Raw genomic sequence first — 23,532 nt, forward strand, 5'->3', positions numbered from 1 at the left:
AAGCTTGTTCAGTTTCCAGATACAAATGAATGAGATCGAAAGAATAAAAATGAGAGTAGTTCAATGCATTTGCACTGTGCAAAAGCAAAGTGTGTCGAATGAAGCTTTTACACCACTCGTCAACTTTTACGTCTGCCTGCTGAGACGAAGAGATAAAGGAGTTTATCAACTTTTACCAAATGAGGCAAAACTTTCAGTCCTTGTTGAACACAGAGTAACCATAACAAGAACAAAGAAGGCTAGCTAAGCAAAAAGAGATAAGCTTCAGTACTCCTTTTCTACCTTATCCAGAGTTCCAGACCACAAGTTTACACCCTATTTCATCCTAGTTTTATCCACTAGATATAGCTCATTATTGATCACACTCTATGCACATTCAACAAATCTTATCATCCTAAAATTCTGTCACGTACCTTGACCTCTTTTATATGTAGCACCTATTGTTTGTTATGGATCCACCAGCTTTAAGGGTTGTTAAATGGTAGAATCTTATTAACAAACTAATTAATGAGATTATCTATACATAACTTATACATCATATTTCTATTTAAGAATTTGTATTACAATATTTAGTACCCAGAAAGATTGATAGTCATTACCAAAATGACTACACTAAATCAAGTGTGCATTCATTGATGTTGGAACAAAAAAGAAACGTAGGATTAACATAGAAATACCCCGCCAAGATGAGAAAACCAACATTGGGACGTAGTATACGAGCTTATGTGGCACAAACCGTGATTCAGAATGGTTATTCGACCTCCTTGGAGCAAAAACCACACCAGCGAATTCGTTATCTTATAACCCTAGCAGAAGACAGAAATCCTAGCAAAAGATCCAGAAGTATATGTTCTCTAGCTTGCTTTATAATTTTGGGTCTTTCTTTTGCGGCCCTTTCATTAATATCAAGCAATTATACACTATTTTTAACGAAGAAACATGTTAAATACCTTCTTACGTATCATGACGAATTTATATTATTCACCGTATAATTACCAGTTAAGTGGCTGCACCATTATACGTAATTATAAATGTGGGTGATAAGGAATATTAATGCTGTGTGTTTCTTGTGGCCATGAAGCTTCCAATTTCTATCTCAAACAAACAGACAATCCATATTCACATTCCCCTATATTCTTTCACTCACAGAGATGAAACATCTTGAGAACACAACCCAGTTCTGCTAAGCTCCAACTCTTTCGCCCACGTGAATGATGGAGATGATGCTGGTTTCTCGGATGTGGGACCTACACGTTTTTATCTTCTTCCCCAGCGAGTTGCCACCGTCACTTTGCACGGGCAGCCTAACCCTAAATCTCTCTCCAGCGTCCACACTGATTTTGAAGATTAAGGGAGAGTGGCTTTCACCGTTTTCTAATTAGTAGTGGTCATAAACCCTAATTCCCTTCATTTCCATTTGAAGAGCAATCTGCCAACGGTGGTATTAAATCAACAATAGGAGAGTGCAGTACGTACTACATAGTAGTGTTCTTATTTACTAATTAATTAGCTAGTACGTAACTGAGCACAAAAACTTTGGAACGTGAAAATAATTTTTAAAAAAAAGTACTCAAAACTTGAAGAGATAACAATCCAAAAACAAAGAATCTAGATTTTCTGAGTCCGTAATCAAGTACAGGAATATATACTATTACAATACTATCCAACGGTGTAAATCATAATCCATTCGTATTAGACCAAACTTTATCATAGTTACCCGTGTATAGCTAGGTACACTCGGTTTCTTATTCTTAATTTAATAGTGAAAAGACCATAGTATGTCATATACCAAAAATACGATGGAATTACGGCGAGAGGTTTTGGAATGAGCATCTTCTTCTGTTCATGGTCACATAATTAAATTAAGGCCAAGTGGGTGAAACTGTTGTTTGACGTAAGTCATCTACTAACGATATGTGATAAAACAGTAAGGGACGAACTAGCACTGTTTTATTAGATACCGAATTCATAGTTTCATACCAAGGGTGAAGTATCAGGTATATACATACATGAATACTTCCAAAATATAAACTATATAAGCACTGGACTTTTGTCTCTTTCTGCTGTACCAGAAAAGCTTAAATGGAAGAGAGAAAAGGCAGAAATTAATTTCAATTTCCATATTCGGAAATGGCATGGATTATTTCTCGCAAGGCTTGCAATTAGGAATAGGGTTCATATATATATATATATATTATCATGTCCGGTTTAGAGAACCAACTAAAACATATACAGATCTTGAAACTTGTACAACTCGATCCATACGAACTGTGCTGCCGTCATTATTAGGAAATTTATTCCGATTTTGGGAGAAGGTTTGTATTAGGTTTAGAACATATGATAGCTAATCACCCTGGTTAATCTTAATTAATACATTCAGAATTATAGATCCACTTGATTTGATATGTAAACTATGACATAATATTATCGTTTGTACATGGATTCTTCTGGGTGACAGATGACAACAGTAGAACATGGTGTCATGGTACAAAGAAACCGTTATGTCTTATGTCATTTCCTCCATAATGGGACGGTTAAGTTTTTGGAAAAGTATTCATCAATTTGATCAACTATGGTTATGTTAAGGTCATGGTATGTTGTGCGTGGAGGTGGAGCAGTATATATATTGCCTACATTCAAGACTTTAGAGGTAGTGTATATTTAACACGATTTTCATGCCTAGCTCCTAGCCTACTAGCTCCCAAGACGTATGCACTCCCTAATAGTTAAAATATACATACTTTTAGTGCTTTTTGTTTTGTTATAATACTAGCAGAGTATCCCGCGCGATGCCGCGGGTTTATTTATATGATGCGGTACCTCTAATCCAACCAATATTTGTTGTCAAAAAAAAATGTTACTATGGTAAAATTATGAAACTTTTCATTCAATTTGTAAAGTAAAGAACTTTCACTCTCAAATTTTAATATAGGGCCATAAGTCAGCTAGTTCTTGTTTTGTGTGTGTGTGTGTGTTTCCGCATTCAAGTATAAAATGAAATAGGAACCACAAAAAGAAAAAGAAAAAGAAAAAAAAATGATGTAGAAGCCAAGATTACTAAATTAATGTAACTGATTGTACTGAAAATGTATACATAAGTAACTATACATATTAAAAGCAAAGCTCCAGCCTAAGGTTTCTTCGATTTCCTTCTCGTACCAGCAGCTCTTCTAGTAACCATTCACAACATTTCCATTTCCATTCACATTGGCATTGCCATTGGAATAAGAAATGTCACTCATTTTCTTATAACTTCAAAATAGAAAAGATCAGTGTCTCTTAATTTACTATCTCAGAAAACCAGTTACGAATTTATTGCAATACCAAAAAAAAAAAAACAAAACAAAACAAAAATTGAAATAAGATGAATGAATGGGATGAGCTTACAATGCCAATGCAAGATATATTTGGAAACCTATACAAAATGCAAAATGTATTTAACTCAATCCTAAATAATTAGTTTAAGCTAGGTCACTGGTATACATGATACATCATCTTAAGCAATAACTGAGTATGACAAACAGTTATATTGAGATAGTGCTATAGGCAAAAGTGAATGAAAAAAATGAATTTCGTATCTGAGTCGATATTCATTGAACTCAAACATTTAAACAAAAAACATTACTGAAATGAAAGCTAAAACATTCTGAGCTTGGTTTGAATTTCTTGTTAAGGCAACTCATGAGTCCTTTACGATTCAAATGTCACAGAAGGTCAGAAAATCAAGTGACTAATTCATGTCAACATTCATTGCTGAGGATGATATCTATTGCCTAAACCTCAAACTATCATTGATTAACACTATTGATACGATTAATATGTTGTAGAGTACAAACAAATAGAAATGTTATAAATTCATGAATAAAAGCCTTTACCTGTAGCTTCATTTATCTTTGACAGTGAACAGATGAAGCTATTGTTTGATTTTTTTCCTCTTGCTCAGTGATTTCCAGTTGTGAAACAGAGCTGATGCTGCACAAAGTAATTTTGAAAATGAAATTAGTTGCATTATGTGAGTAGAAATTCTTGATAATAGCATTAATTTGCTATACAGTGTCAACAAATGTAAATATCAGAATTCTTTGATGATTAAATTGATAGGCGAATAGCAGAACGCATGAATATGATAATGATGTACTTGAGCAAGAAGGAAGTTCAAAGTATGAAAGCAGGAAACAGTGGGTTCGAAAACATGATGTAGTTGAGCAAGAAATGAAGATCTTTTTCATGAATATAAATTATTGGTTTTATCAGAAAAGAATTAAAATCAAGTTGTCAACTGTTTAACAAAAAGAAGCCAAACAACCGAACCAACTTGAAACAATATAGAAAAAATAATAATGAATGCAAACAGAACCAGTAACTGATCTAAAACTTTAGTGTTTATAAGGATAGTGCCTAAAGTAATCAATCCACAAACAGAAAACGGAAAGGACTAAATCTAATCGGTCACAACAATTACAATAGTGCACAGCCTTCACCATTTTTCACTATCTCCTCTCTGGCACTTAAATTTAGTTGGCGATTGCCCAAAAGACAAATAAATTGAAGAGAATGGGTCTCATCAGTAGAGTTTTTGTGTGTAAACTCTGCATTTCTTTTAGCAGAGAATATCTAACTTGACCTCATCAAAATAAGACAGAAACACTAATCTTATTCTACCAATCTTTTTCTGGCAACTCATTCAATCAACTCAGCCAATAACAGCAAAAGACCTTTGATCAAAATCTTACAAAATCTGTCCAAAATCTGCAAGCAATCTGATGCCACCCAAATCAAAAGCCTTGAACTTGGTTTTTCCAATGCTTAACTTCTCAGATGTCAGATACTGGGTTGGTGCTGAAACTAATCTCTGCAATCAATACCCAGAATTAGAAAATCAAATACTCGTCTTAAGCCCAATTCCTATTCAATCATTCTCAGAGTGAAGCTCAAATCTTTTAATCAATTCTATGCTTATGGTTGAACACAACACAGAAATTGTATAACAACTCTCAAAATTGTTCACTTACCTAGCAATCAAACAGATCCCATATTGAAATCGAAACCAGAATTTCAATCAAAATCGAAATTACCTGAACTTACCCCAAAAACTAAGTATCGATCACAACCATATACCCAAATCCCTCATCTTCTCCTTGGCTCAAAACGCAGAGTTATCCAAAACGCAGGTCCTCTTCCTCCTCACAGCAAAACCGAACAATACCCTTACAAAATCGAAACCCAATTCAATTCAAAACCAACCACGGCAAAAAACCTCAATCAAAACTATAAACCAAAGACACGAATAAAAAACCAACCCAAAAGGTAGACGGCAGAACTATCCAAGACGCAGATCTTCTTCCTCCTCACAGAAAAACGGAATCTCCACTCTCTCTAGCTCTCTTTCGCTATCTCTCTCTCTCTCTCTCTGTTTCGACTGCTTTCTCCAGAAACCACGAACGAACTCGACTTGACCATAGAACGATGGCATCCCGTAAATGAGAGAAACAGAAGGGTAAAACCGCCACTTCACGTATGAACAGTTGAATGAACAGGGATAAATAGTCAAGATTATTCGGCTTTAGATTATAGTATAATTTTTAGTACTTTCTATCTCACTCATCCTTTTCATTATCTCTACTAATATTAAGAAAATATATTTTGTTAGCCAAAATCATTTTGACAGACTTAACACTGAAATATTAAAAAAAATTGAGAATAAATTTAATCACAATGATAAATATGACAATTATAAAATAATCTATACTATTAATTTTTTTAAAAGGATAATCTATACTATCATTAAGAGAAGAGAGTCTGTAGGCTAATTGCAAACACTAAAAAGTATGTTAACAAGTCTGTTCTCTGACCGCGACACCCTATCAGCACACCAACGTGCCAAGCAGTGCTCGTCCTGCAGTGCCTTGTGTCGGCGTCTGTCTTTGGCCACGCGGATTACGATGCGGCTGCTGGACGGGTGTCCAAGTTCTGCTTGTGGTTAATTAGAATTGCATGTTTGGAGTTTCTAGCGGAGGCGGATCGGGGCAATTCACTAGCGTGATGGATGGATAGAGGAGGTCTGGTCTCCTGAAGCGTTGATCGCAGCTCTCACGGTAATGATGGCACTCAATGCAGCGGTTTCGGGCTCTGTACGGTTCGTGAATCGGGTGATCGGGCACGCAAGTGCTGTGTCTTTGGGTGGGGTCGTCGGGGGAAGCTTGCGTGTGGCTCTGGATTGGTGGCGATGGAGGTCGTTGCTGGAGCTGGGATCGCGGTAGTTGGTAGTGGTGAGTTAGGTCGGGCCTGCCTTGTTGGGGCCTTAGGTTGCAAATCTGTTTTGGGCTGCTCTTTTTAGGATTTTTCTTATAGTTAGTTTTTATACTTTCTAATAATTCCTTAAGTTTTCAGGGAACTATCCACTTTATGTGTCTATAGTGCCTATGGAGTAGTACTGATGGATGATTTACGCTATTTTCTATGAATTTGATGTTTAATGAATGGACCTATTTCTATGTACCACCGTTGGTACTACCTCACCTTCTTGATCTGTCTAGTTGAAGGCAACAGAAGGGTATGTAATGGTCATTCTGGCATGTGATGAATGAAATTGGCACCCGATTTGGGTTTGATTCAAAAAAGGGAAAAGAGTTTGTCAGCCAAAACAGAACAATTTTATCAAAATATCCCTCAAATATTAAAAAACATTTGAACTGAAAATATTTGAGAAAGACAAAATGGTCATTTCACAAATAAAAGAAAAACAAGAGAGATTTAACAAAAAAAAAAATCAAAAATACAAAACAAAATATGTCCAGCAATTTTCTCTACATTCTGTGGAATAACTTCCCAAGTATATATGCCGATGCATTTTTTGTTGGAAAAATCCTCCAATAAAACATACATATGTATAATTATGACACATCTAGAATTAATATAAGGAATAATTCTCAATCTTACAAGCAAACCCGACCTAGGGTTTGAGCAGAGCGGCGGCAAACCCTCTTTGGTGGCCGGCTGAGATTTAACACCGGCGAGACTTCTAGTTAAGGTGAGGCATAGGACGGCCCACTTCTTGGGAGGGCAGATCGACGCCGGAGATTCAGAGAGTCGACGGTTGCGTGGACTAGTTTGGGCCGACAATTTGGGCTTTCTTTCTCGGTGTCTTGACGAGAGAGATCGATCTCTGGGCTAGGGGACTCTGGCTTGAAGATTGTAGTTGTTGTCTCCAGTTGCATCACTTGTTGGTGCAGTTTCAGTGCCGGTTGGACATGATATGTGGACAGGGAAGGCTGCCAGACGGGACGGTGGTGGTGCAGACGGTGGAGGCGACTCCTCTGTTAGCTGGGGTTTGGAAAAGCTGGCCGCCGAAGCAGTGGTCGAAGGGGATACCGTTGGAGGTCTTGACGGCGGTGGAGGCAAAGGAGCAGCGTGATTCTTCTGCACTGTTTGCTTGGGTTTGGGCCTGGGCTCAAATTTGGGCTAATGGGGCAGGGGAGTGATTCTGCTAAGCAAGACTTGATTTGGGTTTGGGCCTACGGGCTTGGGCTCAAATTAAGGAAATCTGGGCCCTAATGAATTAGAGTATTGAGCCTGTGTGAGGTTGGATTAACTTCTACGAGTCTTCTATGAAGTTTATAGTATCTTGTTTGTACCACAATTGCGTGATTGGCAAGTAAGGACTAGTTGAATGATTTCTTTTCCGTAGGAGGCGAGGTTTTTCATTTTTGTATAGGCTCGCTTAAATGTGAGCGTCCTAGAGATTTTAATGATCTGTTCTAGCTTAGATAGTTTAGTTCAGATTTTCTTGCCGAGTTTTGCTTATGTAAGTTATGGTAAACTCTAGTCTATTAGATGTTGATCTAATGAAATCAACTTCTATTTAAAAAAAAAAAAATTCCACGTAATTATCGTTTGGAGTCTAGTGTTTGTTAAGAAAATGTAAAAATAATTATTTTACAACCTCTATTTTTCTCTCTCATTATTTTCTCTATGCAATAGTTGTTTTATTTTATTTGCGAGACATGTACGAAGAACATAATTAATTTATAATAATACATTATAACTTGTCATGATTAGTTGGGCTCTGATGACTTTCGAACTAAAACCATATTCGCATCTTTTTTGGCCTATAAGTAAGAATTTGTGAATTTCTCACGCGGATAACTTTCGAACTTAAACTATATTCGCATCTTTTTTGGCCATGTGAGAATTTGTGAATTTCTCACGTGGATTTAAGAATTAAGGCGCGAGTCTCACAATTTTTCCTTTTCATATATGCTAATCACATCTAAAGATTTGACACTGTTCAAAGTAGATATGTTTTGTGCAGCTACGCTCTAGCTAGCCCATGCATGTTAAACATTTGTCGACAATATGCTCACAAAAAATTAATGTTTCGAAACCATATATAAGTAATTTATAGTGCATGGGTATGATCGTTATAAAGACACTTTGAGACCTATTCAAGTAGATAAGTTGTACATAACTAGTCTTTTGAACATCTATCAACAATACACTCGCTGCAAATTAAGGTTTCAGAACCACAACTATATTATAATCGTATGAATCTGATCCGATATATTTTCAATGTGGTGTCTTGTTCGTCTCACTCTTTTAAGTAAATGAGTTTAATCTCATCTTTGTAAAACATCTATCTCAAATAATTGCTTAATGCATGGATATGATCCAAAAATACTTCTGACGTGGTGTATTGTTTTTTTCTCTTTAACGATACTTCACGTTTTTCTTAATACAAAAGATAAATCTTTATTACCACATTAAATGATGTTTATATTTTCTTAACGTGATAGATAAATATTTATTGCCACGTAATTTAGTACATAGTGATAATTTAAGTAAAATGGAGTATTAGATATACTTGACACTTTTTTATTTTAAATAAAATTTGACAAAATCTATGGGCTATTAATTTTTTGCTTTCAAACATCTGTCAACAATAGGATCGGTGAACATTATTATTTCATAATCTCAAGTACTTTTTTGATGCATGGATATGATATGATCCAATACACTTTTGATGTAGTGTATCATTTTTAATTTCTCTTTAATGATACTTCACTTTTTTTTTAACACAAAAGATAAATCCTCATTGCCACATTTAACGATATTTCTATTTTCTTCACGTGAAAGATTAATCTTCGTCGCCACGTTTAACTTAGTACACAATGATAATTTAAGTTAGTGGTGTATTAGATACACTTGACATTTTTTTTTCAAATAAAATTTGATGAAATCTATTGGGTATCAATTTTTTGCTTTTTAATATCTGTCAACAATATGATCAGCGAACATTAATATTTCATAATCTCAAGTACTTTTTTGATGCATGGATAGGATCCAATACATTTTTGACGTGGTGTATTGTTTGTTTTTCTTTAACGATGCCTCACTTTTTTCTTAACTCAAAAGATAAATCTTCGTCCCCAAATTTAATAATGTTTCTATTTTCTTAACGTGAAAGATAAATTTTTGTCGCCACATTTAACTTAGTACACAATGATAATTTAAGTAGAGTGGTGTATTAGATATACTTGACACTTTTTTTTTTCAAATAAAATTTGACGAAAGCTATCAAGTATCAATTTTTTGCTTTCTAACATCTGTCAACGATATGATCAGTAAACATTAATATTTCATAATTCCAAATACTTTTTTAATGCATGGATATGATCCAACACACTTTTAACATGGTGTATCGTTATTTTCTCTATAGTGATTTTTCACGTTTTTCTTAATATAAGGGATATCCCTTATCGCCAAATTTAATGATATTTCTCTTATTTTAACGTGAAAGATTAATCTTTGTCGCCACATTTAGCTTAGTGCATGACGGCATTTAAAGTATAATGATTATCTATAGGTAAGTACATAACACTTATTCTTTTAGATAAATCTTACTCAAATCCATTGGTATCAATTTTTGTTTTCTCATTTTGATGTCTGGGACTCAAAACTTGCATAAATGCTTTAAATGTTGAGAAGTAAATGAGCTAGCAGTATAATAGTCTATCCAAAATGAAAATGACTAAATGAGGTCGATGAATTGTGGCTTTCTATGGCATGCCGAGAAAAATGAGCTAGGGAAAGCAAGCTTATCTATCAGCACATTGTATTGTTTAAAGTTCACATTTTACATGGCTTTCTTCTTTTGGCCGATAATATATGGCTTTCTATGGCATGGACGTCATGTAGTATGCCACTAATTATTGATCAACGAGGAACTCTCGGTTGGTGACCTAACGACTGAACTTCAAGAGAAAGAACACAAATCATATATGTCACCTTTGCCACTGTATCTACCAAATCACAAGAATTATCAAACCAATAACGAATTGAGTTTACACTATAACAACACACGAGGCTACATTCCATTTGATGTTTGTTCAAGTAAAACAACTTAAGGTTTTCTTCTTCACATACAGACTAATATCCTTCGTGCTTCTATGACTCGACGAGGAGGATCTAATTAATCTATACAAGTACACAATAGTTTGGTACGGTAAATGATCTTAGATATTTTTCCAGAAAATCTAAGACCGTCACATCTTTGAGTTCAGTAATTCCAGATGGAATCAAACTCTATTGGAGCAGCTGAGTATGATGGAACATCTTGACCCCCCAAATAATTTGATGAGCTGCGCCTCAAGCTTGGAGCTTGAGGCTCAGTCAACAACCTCATAATAGACTGGTCTTGCATAAAACCAGAGTCCGGGTACTGCATATTTCCGGTGTTTGGTGCGATTTGGTCGGAGAAGTAAGAGTTCTGCACCGAGGGCTTGAACGGAAATGAGGATGAAGAAGCTAACAGATGACTGTTGTTGTTGTTGTTGCTGCTGCTGCTGATATTGTTGTTGTTGTTGAAGCTGTCGATAATGTCATCCTGGGTTTTCTGATCCTCCATTGCATCGGAGAAGCAGGACACATGCGATGTTTCACCGACGGTGGTGGTTCTTGTGTCACTGTTGTTGTAGGGTGGAGAATCCATTAGTGGTGGCAGGAAAGAAGGGCGGAATTCGTTTCCGAAAGGGCTCTCCCTCACCAACCCCGAAATATGAGTTTTCTTCCCACCACTACACTTTTGGAAAATTCTGCAAATCACCCACTCATTCTGAAAACCATACGAAACCATTAGAAATCAGAAAATTGAAGGAAACAGAGGAAAACAGGGGAAAACAAAGAGAACAAAACCAAGATGAAATTTCATACCTTAGCTGTTTTGGGGAGATTATAGGCTGAGTATTTGCCTTCCAATCTGTACTCATGCATGACCCAGTTGGTCTTTTCACCCTTTGGAGCCCTTCCTTTGTAGAAAACCAGAGTCTTCTTCATTCCAACAAGGGCTTTGGCCTTGTAAATCTCCTTGTCTTTGCCTGTGGCTTTCCAGTACCCAGCTTCAGTTGCCCGGTTAGTTCTTAAACCAGTTGGGTATTTTCTGTCTCTCACACAGAAAAAGTACCATTCCTTTTCACCCATTTTAGCCCTCCCTTCATAGAACAATCACAGAACACAAAGTCAGAGAAAACATGACAATAAATACATATTTTTAAAATTGAAAACAGAGGAAAACAGAGACAAATTGATTTTGTTTTTGATGACTTACAAGGCAAATCCCAAGGCTCACACTTGTTCAAATCCACCTCCCCAATAGCTCTAGCGGTGAAGCCACTGTCAAGAACCTTCGGGGAAAGGTAGTGGCTTATGAGTTCTTCATCTGTCGGGTGAAATCGGAATCCAGGAGGCAATTCCATCTGCTCATCTTCATTAATAAACGCAGAAACATTTTCCATTTCTTCTGCTTGACACACTGTTATCCTAAGAAAATTTTCTGAATCTGAAATCTCTAAATTCCAGAAATCAAAACAGAAAACCAAGTTAATCCTATGGAACTATAAACTGCAAAGGGGTCTAATTCTACCGAAGACTATTGTGTGCAGACCTATCAACTATACAAGGCTACAAGCTCTAGGATTTTGTCAGATCGGGTAAGTTATAGAGCTAATCTATTATAAAAGGAAGAGAGAATAAAAAACTATGAACTGAGATATTGAGAGGGGTTTGTTGAAGAAAAAAAAATTTGGGTGGAGAGGTAGAGAACACCCTTAAATACTGGTTTTGGGAGAAAAAGAAGCGTGGGCTGTAAGGCAACCTGGTGGATTGTTTCAAACTTTCAGCTCTCCCTTTTTAACTTTTCTGTAATAAATTCCATTTTTATTGACCAGGATGAGCTAGCAATTGACATGTGTGACCTGTATCCATGTATCCATGTAAATGTGAAAATTAAGAACTCTTCTTTCTGAATTCAGATCAAGAACAGAGGAAGCAAAGAAAAAAAATAAAAACTCTTTCTCTGATCCAGATTAGTCTGATATTAATTCCTCTATCCTAGCACCAGTAACGTTAGCTATTTTCATCTCTAAAGAGAGATTTTGATATCTAAGTTACTAGAAAAACTAGTTACTTTTATTTAACAAAAGTCGTCAAAAATAGAACATCTATGTCAAATTGCATGATAAAGTATCGATTACTAAATAAAAAATTTTGATGAGATTTTTCTTTGGACAGTGTTTTTTTGATGAGATGGATATTAACAAATGGTTGTTGATTTACTAGTATTTCTTTCTATAGTGTTGCATTAAATCATGACATATAAGTGGCGGGAATGGGTCTGTGGTTTAGGGAAGAGATCCGCGATCGGACTTGGGCGGCGGTCTTCTTATAGGGCTTGGTTGATTTCCACAGACGGAGCGAGGCTTTTGGCTGCGGTGCTACAAAGTTGTGACTGGCTCCTGCTCTGGTGGATGGTTTTGCTGCTATCGGCACCGGAGTTGCTGGTTTGGCTGATCCAGCCAATTTCGTCAATCTGGTTCCCACCAGATTCGATGTTCAATGGTTTGGTCTTGCACTTGAAGCTTTTCGATGTGGTGGTCGTCACAGCGTTGGGTGGCGGTGCAGCCCTTGGTACGGAGCTGCTAGGTCATGATCGTGCGGCGCCAAGATTGGCTGGGCCTTTTGGGCTTGCTTACTCCTTTTGGGACTGGGATGAGGTCTTCGGGCCTTATCTTGGGCCTCATGAGGAGTGGGCCGGCCTTCTAAGCTTGAGTCTTATTTAGGTTTTATTTCCTTTGCCTATTTATTTGTCTTTGGTAACATAGTTTATAGGTTTTCTTAAATAAGTGAGCATGAGTACTGTTAAATGATTGGACCTACTCTATGTATTGCTGTGGTTTGCCACAAATTCTTTATCTACCCATAAGTGGTAGATGGAGGATATGTAATGGTCATTTATGACCTGAGTATTATTAATATATCGACATAATATTTTAAAAAATCGTGACATGTAAGTTTAAATTAAAAACGAGGTAAAGTTAATATCTTATAAGTATTTTGGCAAATAGTTGTCAAATAATCTCATTAGAGATATAGAGATGTAAGCTAGGTCGGATAGACCCAAGTATGGCACGAACTCGACCCAGTCAAGGCGACTTTACTAGCTTGCGGATCTATAAAATGTTCCAAACACACTAAATTTTTGTAGTTGTGTCGGGTTAAAATATAGGCATGAGCTTGTAATAATTTGATATGAACGTCTTAGCTATAAACAAAATAGACGAAATTAAAAAAAAAATCATTTCTTTTCTAATATTAATAATAATAATAATAATAAACAATCATTCTAATTATCATGACCCACTCTAATTGGCTCCGCATATATATCATTTCATAATTTACTTTAGGTGTAAAGTTTTATATTTAAAAGTCCACGTGATATAATTGGTAGGAAACGACCCATTTTTTCATGATCACAAATGGATTTTATTGATAGTTTAAGATATCCACCAACATAAAAGCTACCTTCCCCATCTCTGGAAGATTAAAGACTAAAAGTGTCTTCTTCTATACTCGTTGAACTGACCCAATTGCCCTCACTCCCAACGTGTCGTCCACCTAATAGTTTAGCTGTTTCATATATCATTCCTAACATAAATCGTAGCAACTTTCATTTCAAGAAAAAGCTAAGCTTCCAGCTTATTATTATGCGAAGGGCTTGGTTTGTTATACTAGTAGACAAACAAGACCATGCTATGAATGACGACATTGTCTTTCTGTCCACTACTTCATGCATGCGAGGTGTGAACCTCTTTCTCCTTTCCGGTAAAGTTTATCTTAAAGGTATAGATCGATCATCATCACAACTACAGGGTGATGATGCATGTGTCCCAAAGTATTACTCTTTCGGGTTTTTCCGGTAGTCGATCATGGACTAAATACATGTCATGAATCGTGATTCATGAAATAGATTTACGGCCGCAACTTGAATTAGCCAAACAGACTCATATATACAGTTAGTCCATAATAACCAAAAAGCAATAGCAGCACACCAGATATACTCAACCCTAATCCTACGCATGTATACAACGTACCTAGCTCATGATAGGGTAGTCATTCTGGACAAGTCAGTGAGGCGTCAAAATCTCCCACTGAACTTTTCAAACTAGTTTTAGTAAGTGTGATTTTTTCCTTATCAGCACCCATCAAAGGATTGTCTTTTGCCAATATATAACAAGAACTATTGTCCTAAAGAGTTTAATTATTGAAGAAAAGTGACCCTAGCTATGACCTGCCTAACATAGTTAACTAACCGTGGTTTTCATGATTAATATTAATTACTTAATGAGCATGGGTTCACCGTTCACCCAATGAACAAGTATGGGGCTATTTACGTGCCCTCAGGCTTATTGGCCAATGAGTAGGAATATTTCCTCGTTTTAATATGTGGTAGTGGTACAAACCCTAGCAAAGGTCAGGCAACTCAGTATTAGTTGAACTAAAACAAAATTAATGCACTGCCAAATTATATATGATTATAACGCGCATTACAATAGAGACCTACATTACTAGTAATAATGCACTAGTGTGTCCCTAGCTAGTAGCTACAGCTAGCGATGTATTTGTTCCTTGTCAAGTTTTGCTACGAATTGTCTGCTATATGATATAATCTTCCTTTGTAGAATGTACGTGGGTGCGTTCAAATAGTGAAAAATCTACTCTACACTCAGCTAGAATGATATTGCAAAGTTTTAAATATCTAGGGTAAAGTCGTGCAACTCATTAATTAGTTGAATTAAACATAAATCAACTGCCCATATTCCAACGCATGGTCATAAGATTATAAAGCAGATTAGAGAATAGAAACCTATATTACTAGTAATGATGCACTAGTATGTACTACGTCCCTAGCTATAGCTAGTGATGCATTTGCCCCCGTCCGAATTTTGCTATAAGTATATCCTCGCGTAATAAATGCAAATCATCCATATAGTATACGTGTTAAGTACGATAGGTTAAATTGTTTTATTAATTTAAGTCGTGAAGAAGGGTAATCGTACAAAAAAAGAATTTTGTAAGTTTAAAATATGTTTTTCTTTAATTAAAATTCATGGACTATGCCACAATATCAATCTAGATTTCTCAAAGTACAACTTTAAATTGTTGCACATTGAAACTATTTTGATGAATCGCTTTTTTTTTTTTTTCCCTAATTTCTTTTATATATATATATATATATATTTTTTTTTTCAAACTTTCTCAAGGCTAATAATTGAGAAGTCATCAAATCCAGCTCACTAGAAGCTCTGCAACTTAATTTTCAGATATCAGAACCGGCTCAAACAAAGTGTAAAGAGCAAATTAATCCGCAATTTTTTTGATTTATTCATGATTAACCTTTTTCAAACAAAGAAAAATGATTAACCTTTGTATTTCCTTAACCCTTTTCCCTTTCAGGAAACATTACAATAATGCAGTTGCATGCGTGCGTGCTTCTTCAAAATCCATTTTTAGGATTTCTAGTCATTCGGGCAACCTTCTTGATCCAACGGCTCATATTTTCTTATACGGTCAATTCCTTAATATAATAACATTATCCTCCGGTGGATCCTAGAAAAGGAAACGGACAGTGCCGCCATCGCCGGCGGGGAACTCAACCTGGCGAGTTCTGATTGGCTCTGAGGAAAAGCTTCGTGCCGAACTAATTATTTAAAATTTACGTTGACTGTGAAATCAAGGGCTGAGTTGGCTGCTTGGCTTTGCTTCTTGTGTTCCGACATGAGGCCACGTCTGAGACACCACACTTGGAGGAATAGGGTTCGCAGAAAATTTTGACAAAGGGGAAAGATGATTTGGGTTTGATACTTTTGATTGGATTCGTAGACCTATAAAATTAGAGAGTTGGCTACCCACAAGCCAGTACTATAGGCTTATATTCATCAAGTAGTTTGTTTTTTAATTCACAAAATTTGGCATAACAGGCTTGTTTGATAAAGTCTTTAGCAGAAAATATGTATTACGTGACAGTGCGATATACTGAATAATATAATGTCATATTTAGTGTGATATTATTGTCTTTTATTACTAATTGAATCCCGTAATAAACGTGACTTGAGTTATCATACTATTCACGTGACGCAATTGTTCCGTTGAAGATTATCTCTTACGTAGCTGTATGGTTTATGATAAGATGTGGTTATACTATATATATATATATATATGTATGTATGTATGTATATATATATATTTTATCTAGAGCGGAGTTTCACTTTGAAATTAAAGTGTGAAGTTTGAGTTTTGGGTCACTTGTCAGTTGCATTTCAACATCTTGACCGTTTAGTTTTTAGGTACTAGTGTATAGATCATCTCTGGAAATTTTCAGCCAAATTGATGATCGTTAAGGTATCTAACTGGCTTAAACCAATGGACGGACTGAATCTGTCAACCTAAACCGTACTAGTTTTAAGGCAGTTATCAATACCTTAACTATCATCATTTTGGCTGAAAATTTGCAGAGATGATTTATACACTAGTACGTAAAAACTGAACGGTCGAGATGTGGATATGCAACCGAAAAGTGACCCAAAACTCGAACTTCACACTTTAATTTCAAATCGGAGCTCCGCTCTGGATAGGATATATATATATATTGTAACGAAAATTCGGCACCCATTATTATTTGAAATGGCCACTCATCAACTTGAAATAATTTGAACTTCTTTAGAAAAGTAAGTCGTAATTGATTCATTTATGTAGTAATTGTTACCAGCCAATGAGACAATGAAAATCAGAATTAACGTATTAATTTGATTATTGTGGCTTCAAATGAATGTGTTTTGACTTTTGAGCAATGAAAAGTGTGATTACTTAACCCATATATGAGATCAGTTTCGTTCTGTATGTATGTATTAGGGATTTAGAGGATGAGAATCTAAACTCGAAACATTAATTGGGTATGAGGTCAAAGTTCTTACCCTATTGCAATATATAAGTACCAAGTATTACTCTATGAATGACATTCAATGTTACTACCACCATCCTTTAGATTAATTAGCTAGGTAGTTGTTGATCACTAATCTTATCTTGATTAGAGTTGGTCCAATATTAGGTAGCTATAGCGATGCTTAATTAAAGTTGTGCTGACCTTTGAGCTAGTGTACTTAAAATCAGACGATTTGAGATAAACTATTCACTATTTGAAGCTTATTAAGCTTATTGGGAACATGATTTCAAGATATATCTCATCTATTAGAGACCAAGTTCAAACAATTCACAAACAAATCGGGAAAAGTTCATAGCATGCTTTTGCACTACTTAATCAAAACTGGAAAGAAAGTTGGCACATGAAATTCTAATTTATCTTTTGAGCATTGTGTGGAACAAAGGAAACGATAAAAAGAAAATATCTTCTGATCAGTCCAGTCGATTAACAAACTGGTTAGCATAAATTACTTATGTAATTGTGCCTCATAATTATGAAAATTGATTTGTCTTCCATACTATTTTACCCTTTTTAATCCATTTAATTTTATTTGTAGGAAACCTTGCATTGAGAATAAAATGATTATATGAGGCTTGAAATGCGGAGATTTGAAGTTAGGGGAAGAAGACACGGAGATTGGAAGAAAATTGCAAATCGACTTTTCCGGCGATTTTTCAGGTGAACTTTTCCGATGACTTTTCGGGCAAACTTTTCCGTCGTGCCACCACTCATGGAGGGTCATTTCTCCAGCAAAGGAGGACCATGGTTGTGAGAATCTCCCATCACTTGAAATTCAAATATCTCCCTACATCTTGTCCTTTTGTCACCTTACCAATTTGAGACCATTTGGGGGACAATGGTGTAAGAGCATCTCTTGCACACTTTGGGACTAAAGAAGACACACATAGCTGATCAAAGAGAGGCCAAAGACTAATTCTTCAGCTTTCTTGACTCCATTCAATCATCTTCATCCTATCCAAGATCCATTTTTCTCTCTAGAGAAGACACCACCATTTGCACCACTAAAACACTCATCTCCACCACTAAAGCCACCATTGCCACCACTACAACCTCCATTTCCTCCACCACTCAACACCACAACTCACTTTAGAGATTCTAAATTTCACTATTCTTACCAATATCAAGAGCTTGGAGCAAGGAGAAGGAGGTGACTACCACCACATCATGTTCTTGGAGTCCCATCTCCACCACCTCTTCCGACATCATCAATAGTCACCCTTTACTCCCTATCTCTTTATATATTTGATATTTAATAGAATGTTGAAGCTTATGTATCTAGCTATGTGTGAGTAGTGAACTAGTTGGGGCTAGGGTTGAAAGCCCTAGCCAACCTTGCTTGTATTGATGCTTTTGCTTATAAATTGATGCAAATTGATGTTGTCATTCTGACATGCTAAGTCAATAGTTGAATGCATTACTTAGACCTAATCAATTTGAGTTATGTGTTTGCCATGACATGAAGTTTTTCCTAGAGATTGATTACCTTTAGGCAAAAAGGGAGCATGAAAGCACACCATGTGTGCATGTGAGGGTAGTGAGCTAAAATCACCTAGGACATGTGAGGATAGGATTTGTTTGCTTGCTTGGCTACCTAAACTCTAAGCTTTATGCATTTAGGGATAAAGGATTGAGACCTATCCGGTAATTGAATTTGTCTCTAGGTAGTTAGCTCTAGACTTATCCGGTTAGAGTTAATAAAATAAAAGAGGTTTAAGCCTTAGAAGTCCTATCCGGATGCTAAGAGGGTAGTTGGACAATTAGCTTTGGATCATTCATATTCAATTGCTTTAATGCTTGCAAGGGAGGAAAAAGGTGAAACCCGATGCCCTAATTCCCATCCATTTGATAACAACTTGTTTAGATTAGCTTAGTTTATATTACTTGGTTTCATTGTTTCAATTTGAATAGGAACCAATCTCAAAATCAAAATCAAATCTCTACACACTATCTTGCACATACTCACCATGAACTTTGGTTCACTTGTGAGCCTTTGTTTGTGATTGTACATTTGCATATTCTTCTAGTTTTTCCTTAGGTTTTCCCTAGCTAGGAAAAGATTTACCAATCATCATAGGTTCGACATCCTTACTTAATCTCCTATTCTATAACTTGTACCTCTTGCACTTGATGGTGACTTCAATGCTAACAGTACGTGAACAAAAACCCCACCACATAATGCATCTTTAATTTTGTTGTTATCTTTTCATTTGTCACTTCTATTAAGAACATAGCTAGCTTGAACTTATATATGGACAAAGATAACGACAGAAATAGTTAGAACTAGGGGAAGAACACATAACAATTTTTTTTCAGATGAAGAAAAATTACAGTGGCAATTATTCAAATTAAATCTCATTTATATTGTTCAAGTCAATGGGAACATACGGATATAATTTGAAGGATAACATATATAAGTATATCCAAGTGACTCGTCGTGTATGACTACTATTAAACTAGCTAATTAACTACAATATTTTTATTCTGTAAGATATGATGACCTAACTTGGTCTAAGAAGTAAGAAGTATAAATTTTTAAAACGAAGTGATCGATCATATATGACCAGTCATTCTTTAAGTAATTATATAGTTGATTTTCAAAGTTTTTATTATGACATAAACGTTATTATATGGTTGATAGTTGATATGGTAGGATTTGGGAAAGGCAGCAGTGGATCTTGATTTTATGACAGCCATGGATTCCAGCAATTCCTAGTTTTCTTATAAAAAAACTGTAATGTTGGTTTGTTTATATCTATTTAGAATCCAGAAGATTAAGACTGTCTGCTTGACAGAATGTCGATCATGTTAGATAACAGTGGGCGTACTATTGAAATTTTTTCTGATGTGAGTAGTTGTACTGCTACTACCATATATATTGCTTTGATCTACAACTACATCGATCAATTTCATTTCTTTATCAGTTTAACTATGCTTAATGTAAAGTCTACGAATAACAGGTAATATTATATATAGTACCTAAAAAATTGAACGATCAAGATGTGGATATGGGACCTAAAAGCGACAAAAAACTCGAAGTTCACTCCTCAATTTCAAAGCGGAACTCCGCTCTGGATAAAATCTGTATATATATAGTCTTTAGATTATGAAATCCTCCAAATAATTGAGGTATTGACATGATGTGAGACTTATATAACATTAGTAGAGTATTGTGGAATTTGTAATGTTCTAAAAGTCGTTTAGGCGAGCGGTGAGGAGGAGCCCGGCGTCTAATTGTTTTAGTGGAAATTAAGCCGGCGCTTAGGTGTATATTTTATTACTCTTAAAGATATATGAAAATGAGCACAGTATACGACGAAAAACATTAAAATTAATTTTAAATATATATACTATCGGTATTTGTCAAAAATATAATTAAACACAGATGAAGGGAATACCAAATTGTCTATGCTATGGAGAAAGGAACAGCAAAATAAGTCTATGAGGAGGCTTTTAATATCCTCCGTTGAAGCTTTAGCCTTGCCTCTCAGTTTGTTGATTGTTATGATCGAGCTCCTCATCAACATTAACACTCGCTAGATGTATTAGCGACTTCTCTGTGATCACAATCGACTATGTCTCATGACTCTCATCGCAGTGATAACACGTCTGAGTTTGGCCATATTGTGGAGATCGAGTTATTGGGTTTTATCCACCCACACCATCGTTTCCCCAAACACTCTCTACCATGAAGCCAATAGTAGTATTGTTGTTGTAAAAGGTGTTGTTCATGAGGATAATTACATTTTATTTTCTTCGAGTTTTGATTTTATATCTACTGAATATATCCTAATTCTAATAGGAATAATCATAATAAAACTTGGAGAATGGTTGGTCGCGTTGGAACCACAAAGAAGAGGATGTGGTGGCGGAGCTTGAGGTGGCTGGATGAGAAAACATCCGGTTGCAACCCGTTTCGGTTTCTCCTCTTCAACATGCCGTCGTGGGATTGATTTGATGTTTATGATTGGTGACGTTGGAACGGCAATGAAGAGATCGAGGAACACAACTCAAGTGGTGCGGAGTTCGAGGTGGCCAGAGGAGGAAGAAACTGGTTGCAACCAATGATTTGGTTCTCTGATCCTCTCTTAAATGCGCCGCAATTGGTGGTTATGGAGGGTGGTGGAGCTCGTAGGTACGGTGGCTAGACGGTCCTTTTGTGACAGGTTCCATCATAGATGGCGTAGGGGCGGACAAAAAAACGGATCCCCTATTTGACCCACTGGACTGAATAGACTCATCCAAAACAAAAGAAAATTTGGGCTGAAAGCTCAATTTACTCTGGGTTGATGATACGTACAAATAGTCCAAGTGGGAGTGAAAATGAGAAACAGAGCTATGAGAGGGTGTTATGATCAGAAAGAGACCAAACGACAGGAGCACCAACCGTCAACAACGGTCAACCCTCTTTCAAAAATGCACCAACCTCCGAGCTCTCAAGCAAGTCCATGCTTCCATGGTCGTCCATGGCTTCAATTCGAACCATTCCGCTCTCGGAGAGCTCATTTTCGCCAGCGCTATGGTGATTTCGGGCACCATTGGCTATGCCCACAAGTTGTTCGATCATATTACTGAACCAAACACCTTCATGTGGAACACTATGATCAGAGGCTCAGCTCAGAGCCTGAAACCACTCAATGCGGTGGTGTTATATACCCAGATGGAGAAGCGGGGTTCGAGGCCTGATGACTTCACTTTCCCATTTATTCTCAAGGCCTGCACTAAGCTTTGTTGGGTTAAGATGGGAATGGGGATTCATGGCAAGGTTATGAGGTTTGGGTTTCAGTCAAATGCCTCTGTTAGGAATACCCTCATTGATTTTCATGCTAAATGTGGGGATTTGAGGGTTGCGACTGCACTTTTTGATGGCTCGGCCAAGAGGGATGTCGTGGCTTGGTCAGCATTGACAGCAGGGTATGCAAGAAGAGGGAAGCTGGATGCCGCGAGGCGGCTTTTCGATGAAATGCCTGTTAAGGATTTGGTTTCTTGGAATGTGATGATTACGGGGTACACAAAGCAAGGGGAGATGGAGAGTGCGAGGAAGTTGTTTGATGAGGTTCCGAGAAGAGATGTGGTGACTTGGAATGCAATGATCGCGGGCTATGTGCGCTGCGGGTTTATTGAGCAGGCATTGCAGATGTTTGAGGAGATGACAAGTCTGGGTGAGAAGCCTGATGAAGTGACAATGTTGAGTCTGTTGTCTGCTTGCGCAGATATTGGAGAGTTAGAAATTGGGGAAAGGATACATTCCTCTCTTCTAGAGATGGGTTCTGGGGAGATAAGCATCATACATGGAAATGCGCTTATAGATATGTATTCCAAGTGTGGCAGCATTGAAAGGGCAATTGAAGTGTTTCAGGGGATGAGGGAGAAGGATGTGTCTTCATGGAATTCAGTGATCGGAGGGCTGGCATTCCATGGCCATGCTGAAGAGTCGGTTAATCTGTTTGAAGAGATGCGGAGGTTGAAAGTCAGGCCTGATGGGATCACATTTGTTGGAGTCTTGGTAGCTTGCAGTCATGCTGGGAAGGTTGAAGACGGGCGTGGATACTTTAGTCTCATGAGGAATGAGTACAAAATCAAGCCTAACATAAAGCATTATGGGTGTATGGTGGATCTCTTAGGGCGTGCTGGGCTACTAGATGAAGCATTTGACTGCATTGGAAACATGGAGATGCAACCCAATGCCATAGTTTGGAGGACTCTTCTTGGGGCTTGTAAGGTTCATGGAAATGTTGAGTTGGGCAGACGTGCAAACGAGCGGCTACTTGATATTAGAGGAGATGAGAGTGGGGATTTTGTACTCCTATCAAACATATATGCTTCAAGAGGCGAGTGGCATGGGGCTGAGGAGGTGAGAAAGCTAATGGACGACATTGGGGTGAAGAAAGAGCCTGGCTTTAGCATAGTTGAAGCAGATGATAGTGCTCTCAAGCATTTTTGTTTCTATTCCAAATCTAAGTCAAACAGAGGATGTTAAGTCTCAGATTGGTGTGTTTATTCTCTAATCTCAATATTATGAGTCTTCAAATTTTTATACATTGAAAATTATTAGAAAATTTCAACGTGTATAGCAGTAGCAGTAATTGTAGCCTTTGCTCTCACTTTATAATTTGTTGCGTCATTGAGTCCAGTATCATGAAGCATTAAAGTGCACTAATAAAATGTTCTGTGTTTGCATTGTACCAGACTGAACTGGTTAA

At 36.7% G+C, this 23,532-nt stretch overlaps 2 protein-coding genes and 1 long non-coding RNA gene across 4 annotated transcripts; 1 reads left to right on the top strand and 2 right to left on the bottom strand.

The window, feature by feature from the left end:
* Positions 1-2,804: 2,804 nt before the first annotated feature.
* On the bottom strand, positions 2,805-5,462 carry LOC112188047. 2 transcript variants are annotated; one of them, XR_002931286.2, is made up of 5 exons: positions 5,301-5,462; positions 5,086-5,207; positions 4,734-4,852; positions 3,876-3,972; positions 2,805-2,822 (listed from the first exon to the last, which is right to left on the bottom strand). It is a non-coding gene; the product is annotated as an uncharacterized LOC112188047 (long non-coding RNA). The 2 variants fall into 2 exon arrangements; XR_002931285.2 differs by lacking the exon at positions 2,805-2,822 and adding an exon at positions 3,038-3,252.
* Positions 5,463-10,315: 4,853 nt separating this feature from the next.
* LOC112189539 (NAC domain-containing protein 92) lies at positions 10,316-12,082 on the bottom strand. The gene is made up of 3 exons (XM_024328884.2): positions 11,603-12,082; positions 11,209-11,486; positions 10,316-11,110 (listed from the first exon to the last, which is right to left on the bottom strand). Exons 1-3 carry the CDS (start codon positions 11,787-11,789, stop codon positions 10,556-10,558), a joined length of 1,020 nt encoding a protein of 339 aa, XP_024184652.1. The 5' UTR covers positions 11,790-12,082; the 3' UTR covers positions 10,316-10,555.
* Positions 12,083-20,822: 8,740 nt separating this feature from the next.
* On the top strand, positions 20,823-23,456 carry LOC112185862 (pentatricopeptide repeat-containing protein At5g15300). Its single transcript, XM_024324183.2, has 2 exons — positions 20,823-21,050; positions 21,132-23,456. Exon 2 carries the CDS (start codon positions 21,681-21,683, stop codon positions 23,307-23,309), a length of 1,629 nt encoding a protein of 542 aa, XP_024179951.1. The 5' UTR covers positions 20,823-21,050; positions 21,132-21,680; the 3' UTR covers positions 23,310-23,456.
* Positions 23,457-23,532: the final 76 nt, after the last annotated feature.

Source organism: Rosa chinensis, chromosome 2, assembly GCF_002994745.2.
Source record: "Rosa chinensis cultivar Old Blush chromosome 2, RchiOBHm-V2, whole genome shotgun sequence".
Lineage (NCBI taxonomy): Eukaryota > Viridiplantae > Streptophyta > Magnoliopsida > Rosales > Rosaceae > Rosa > Rosa chinensis.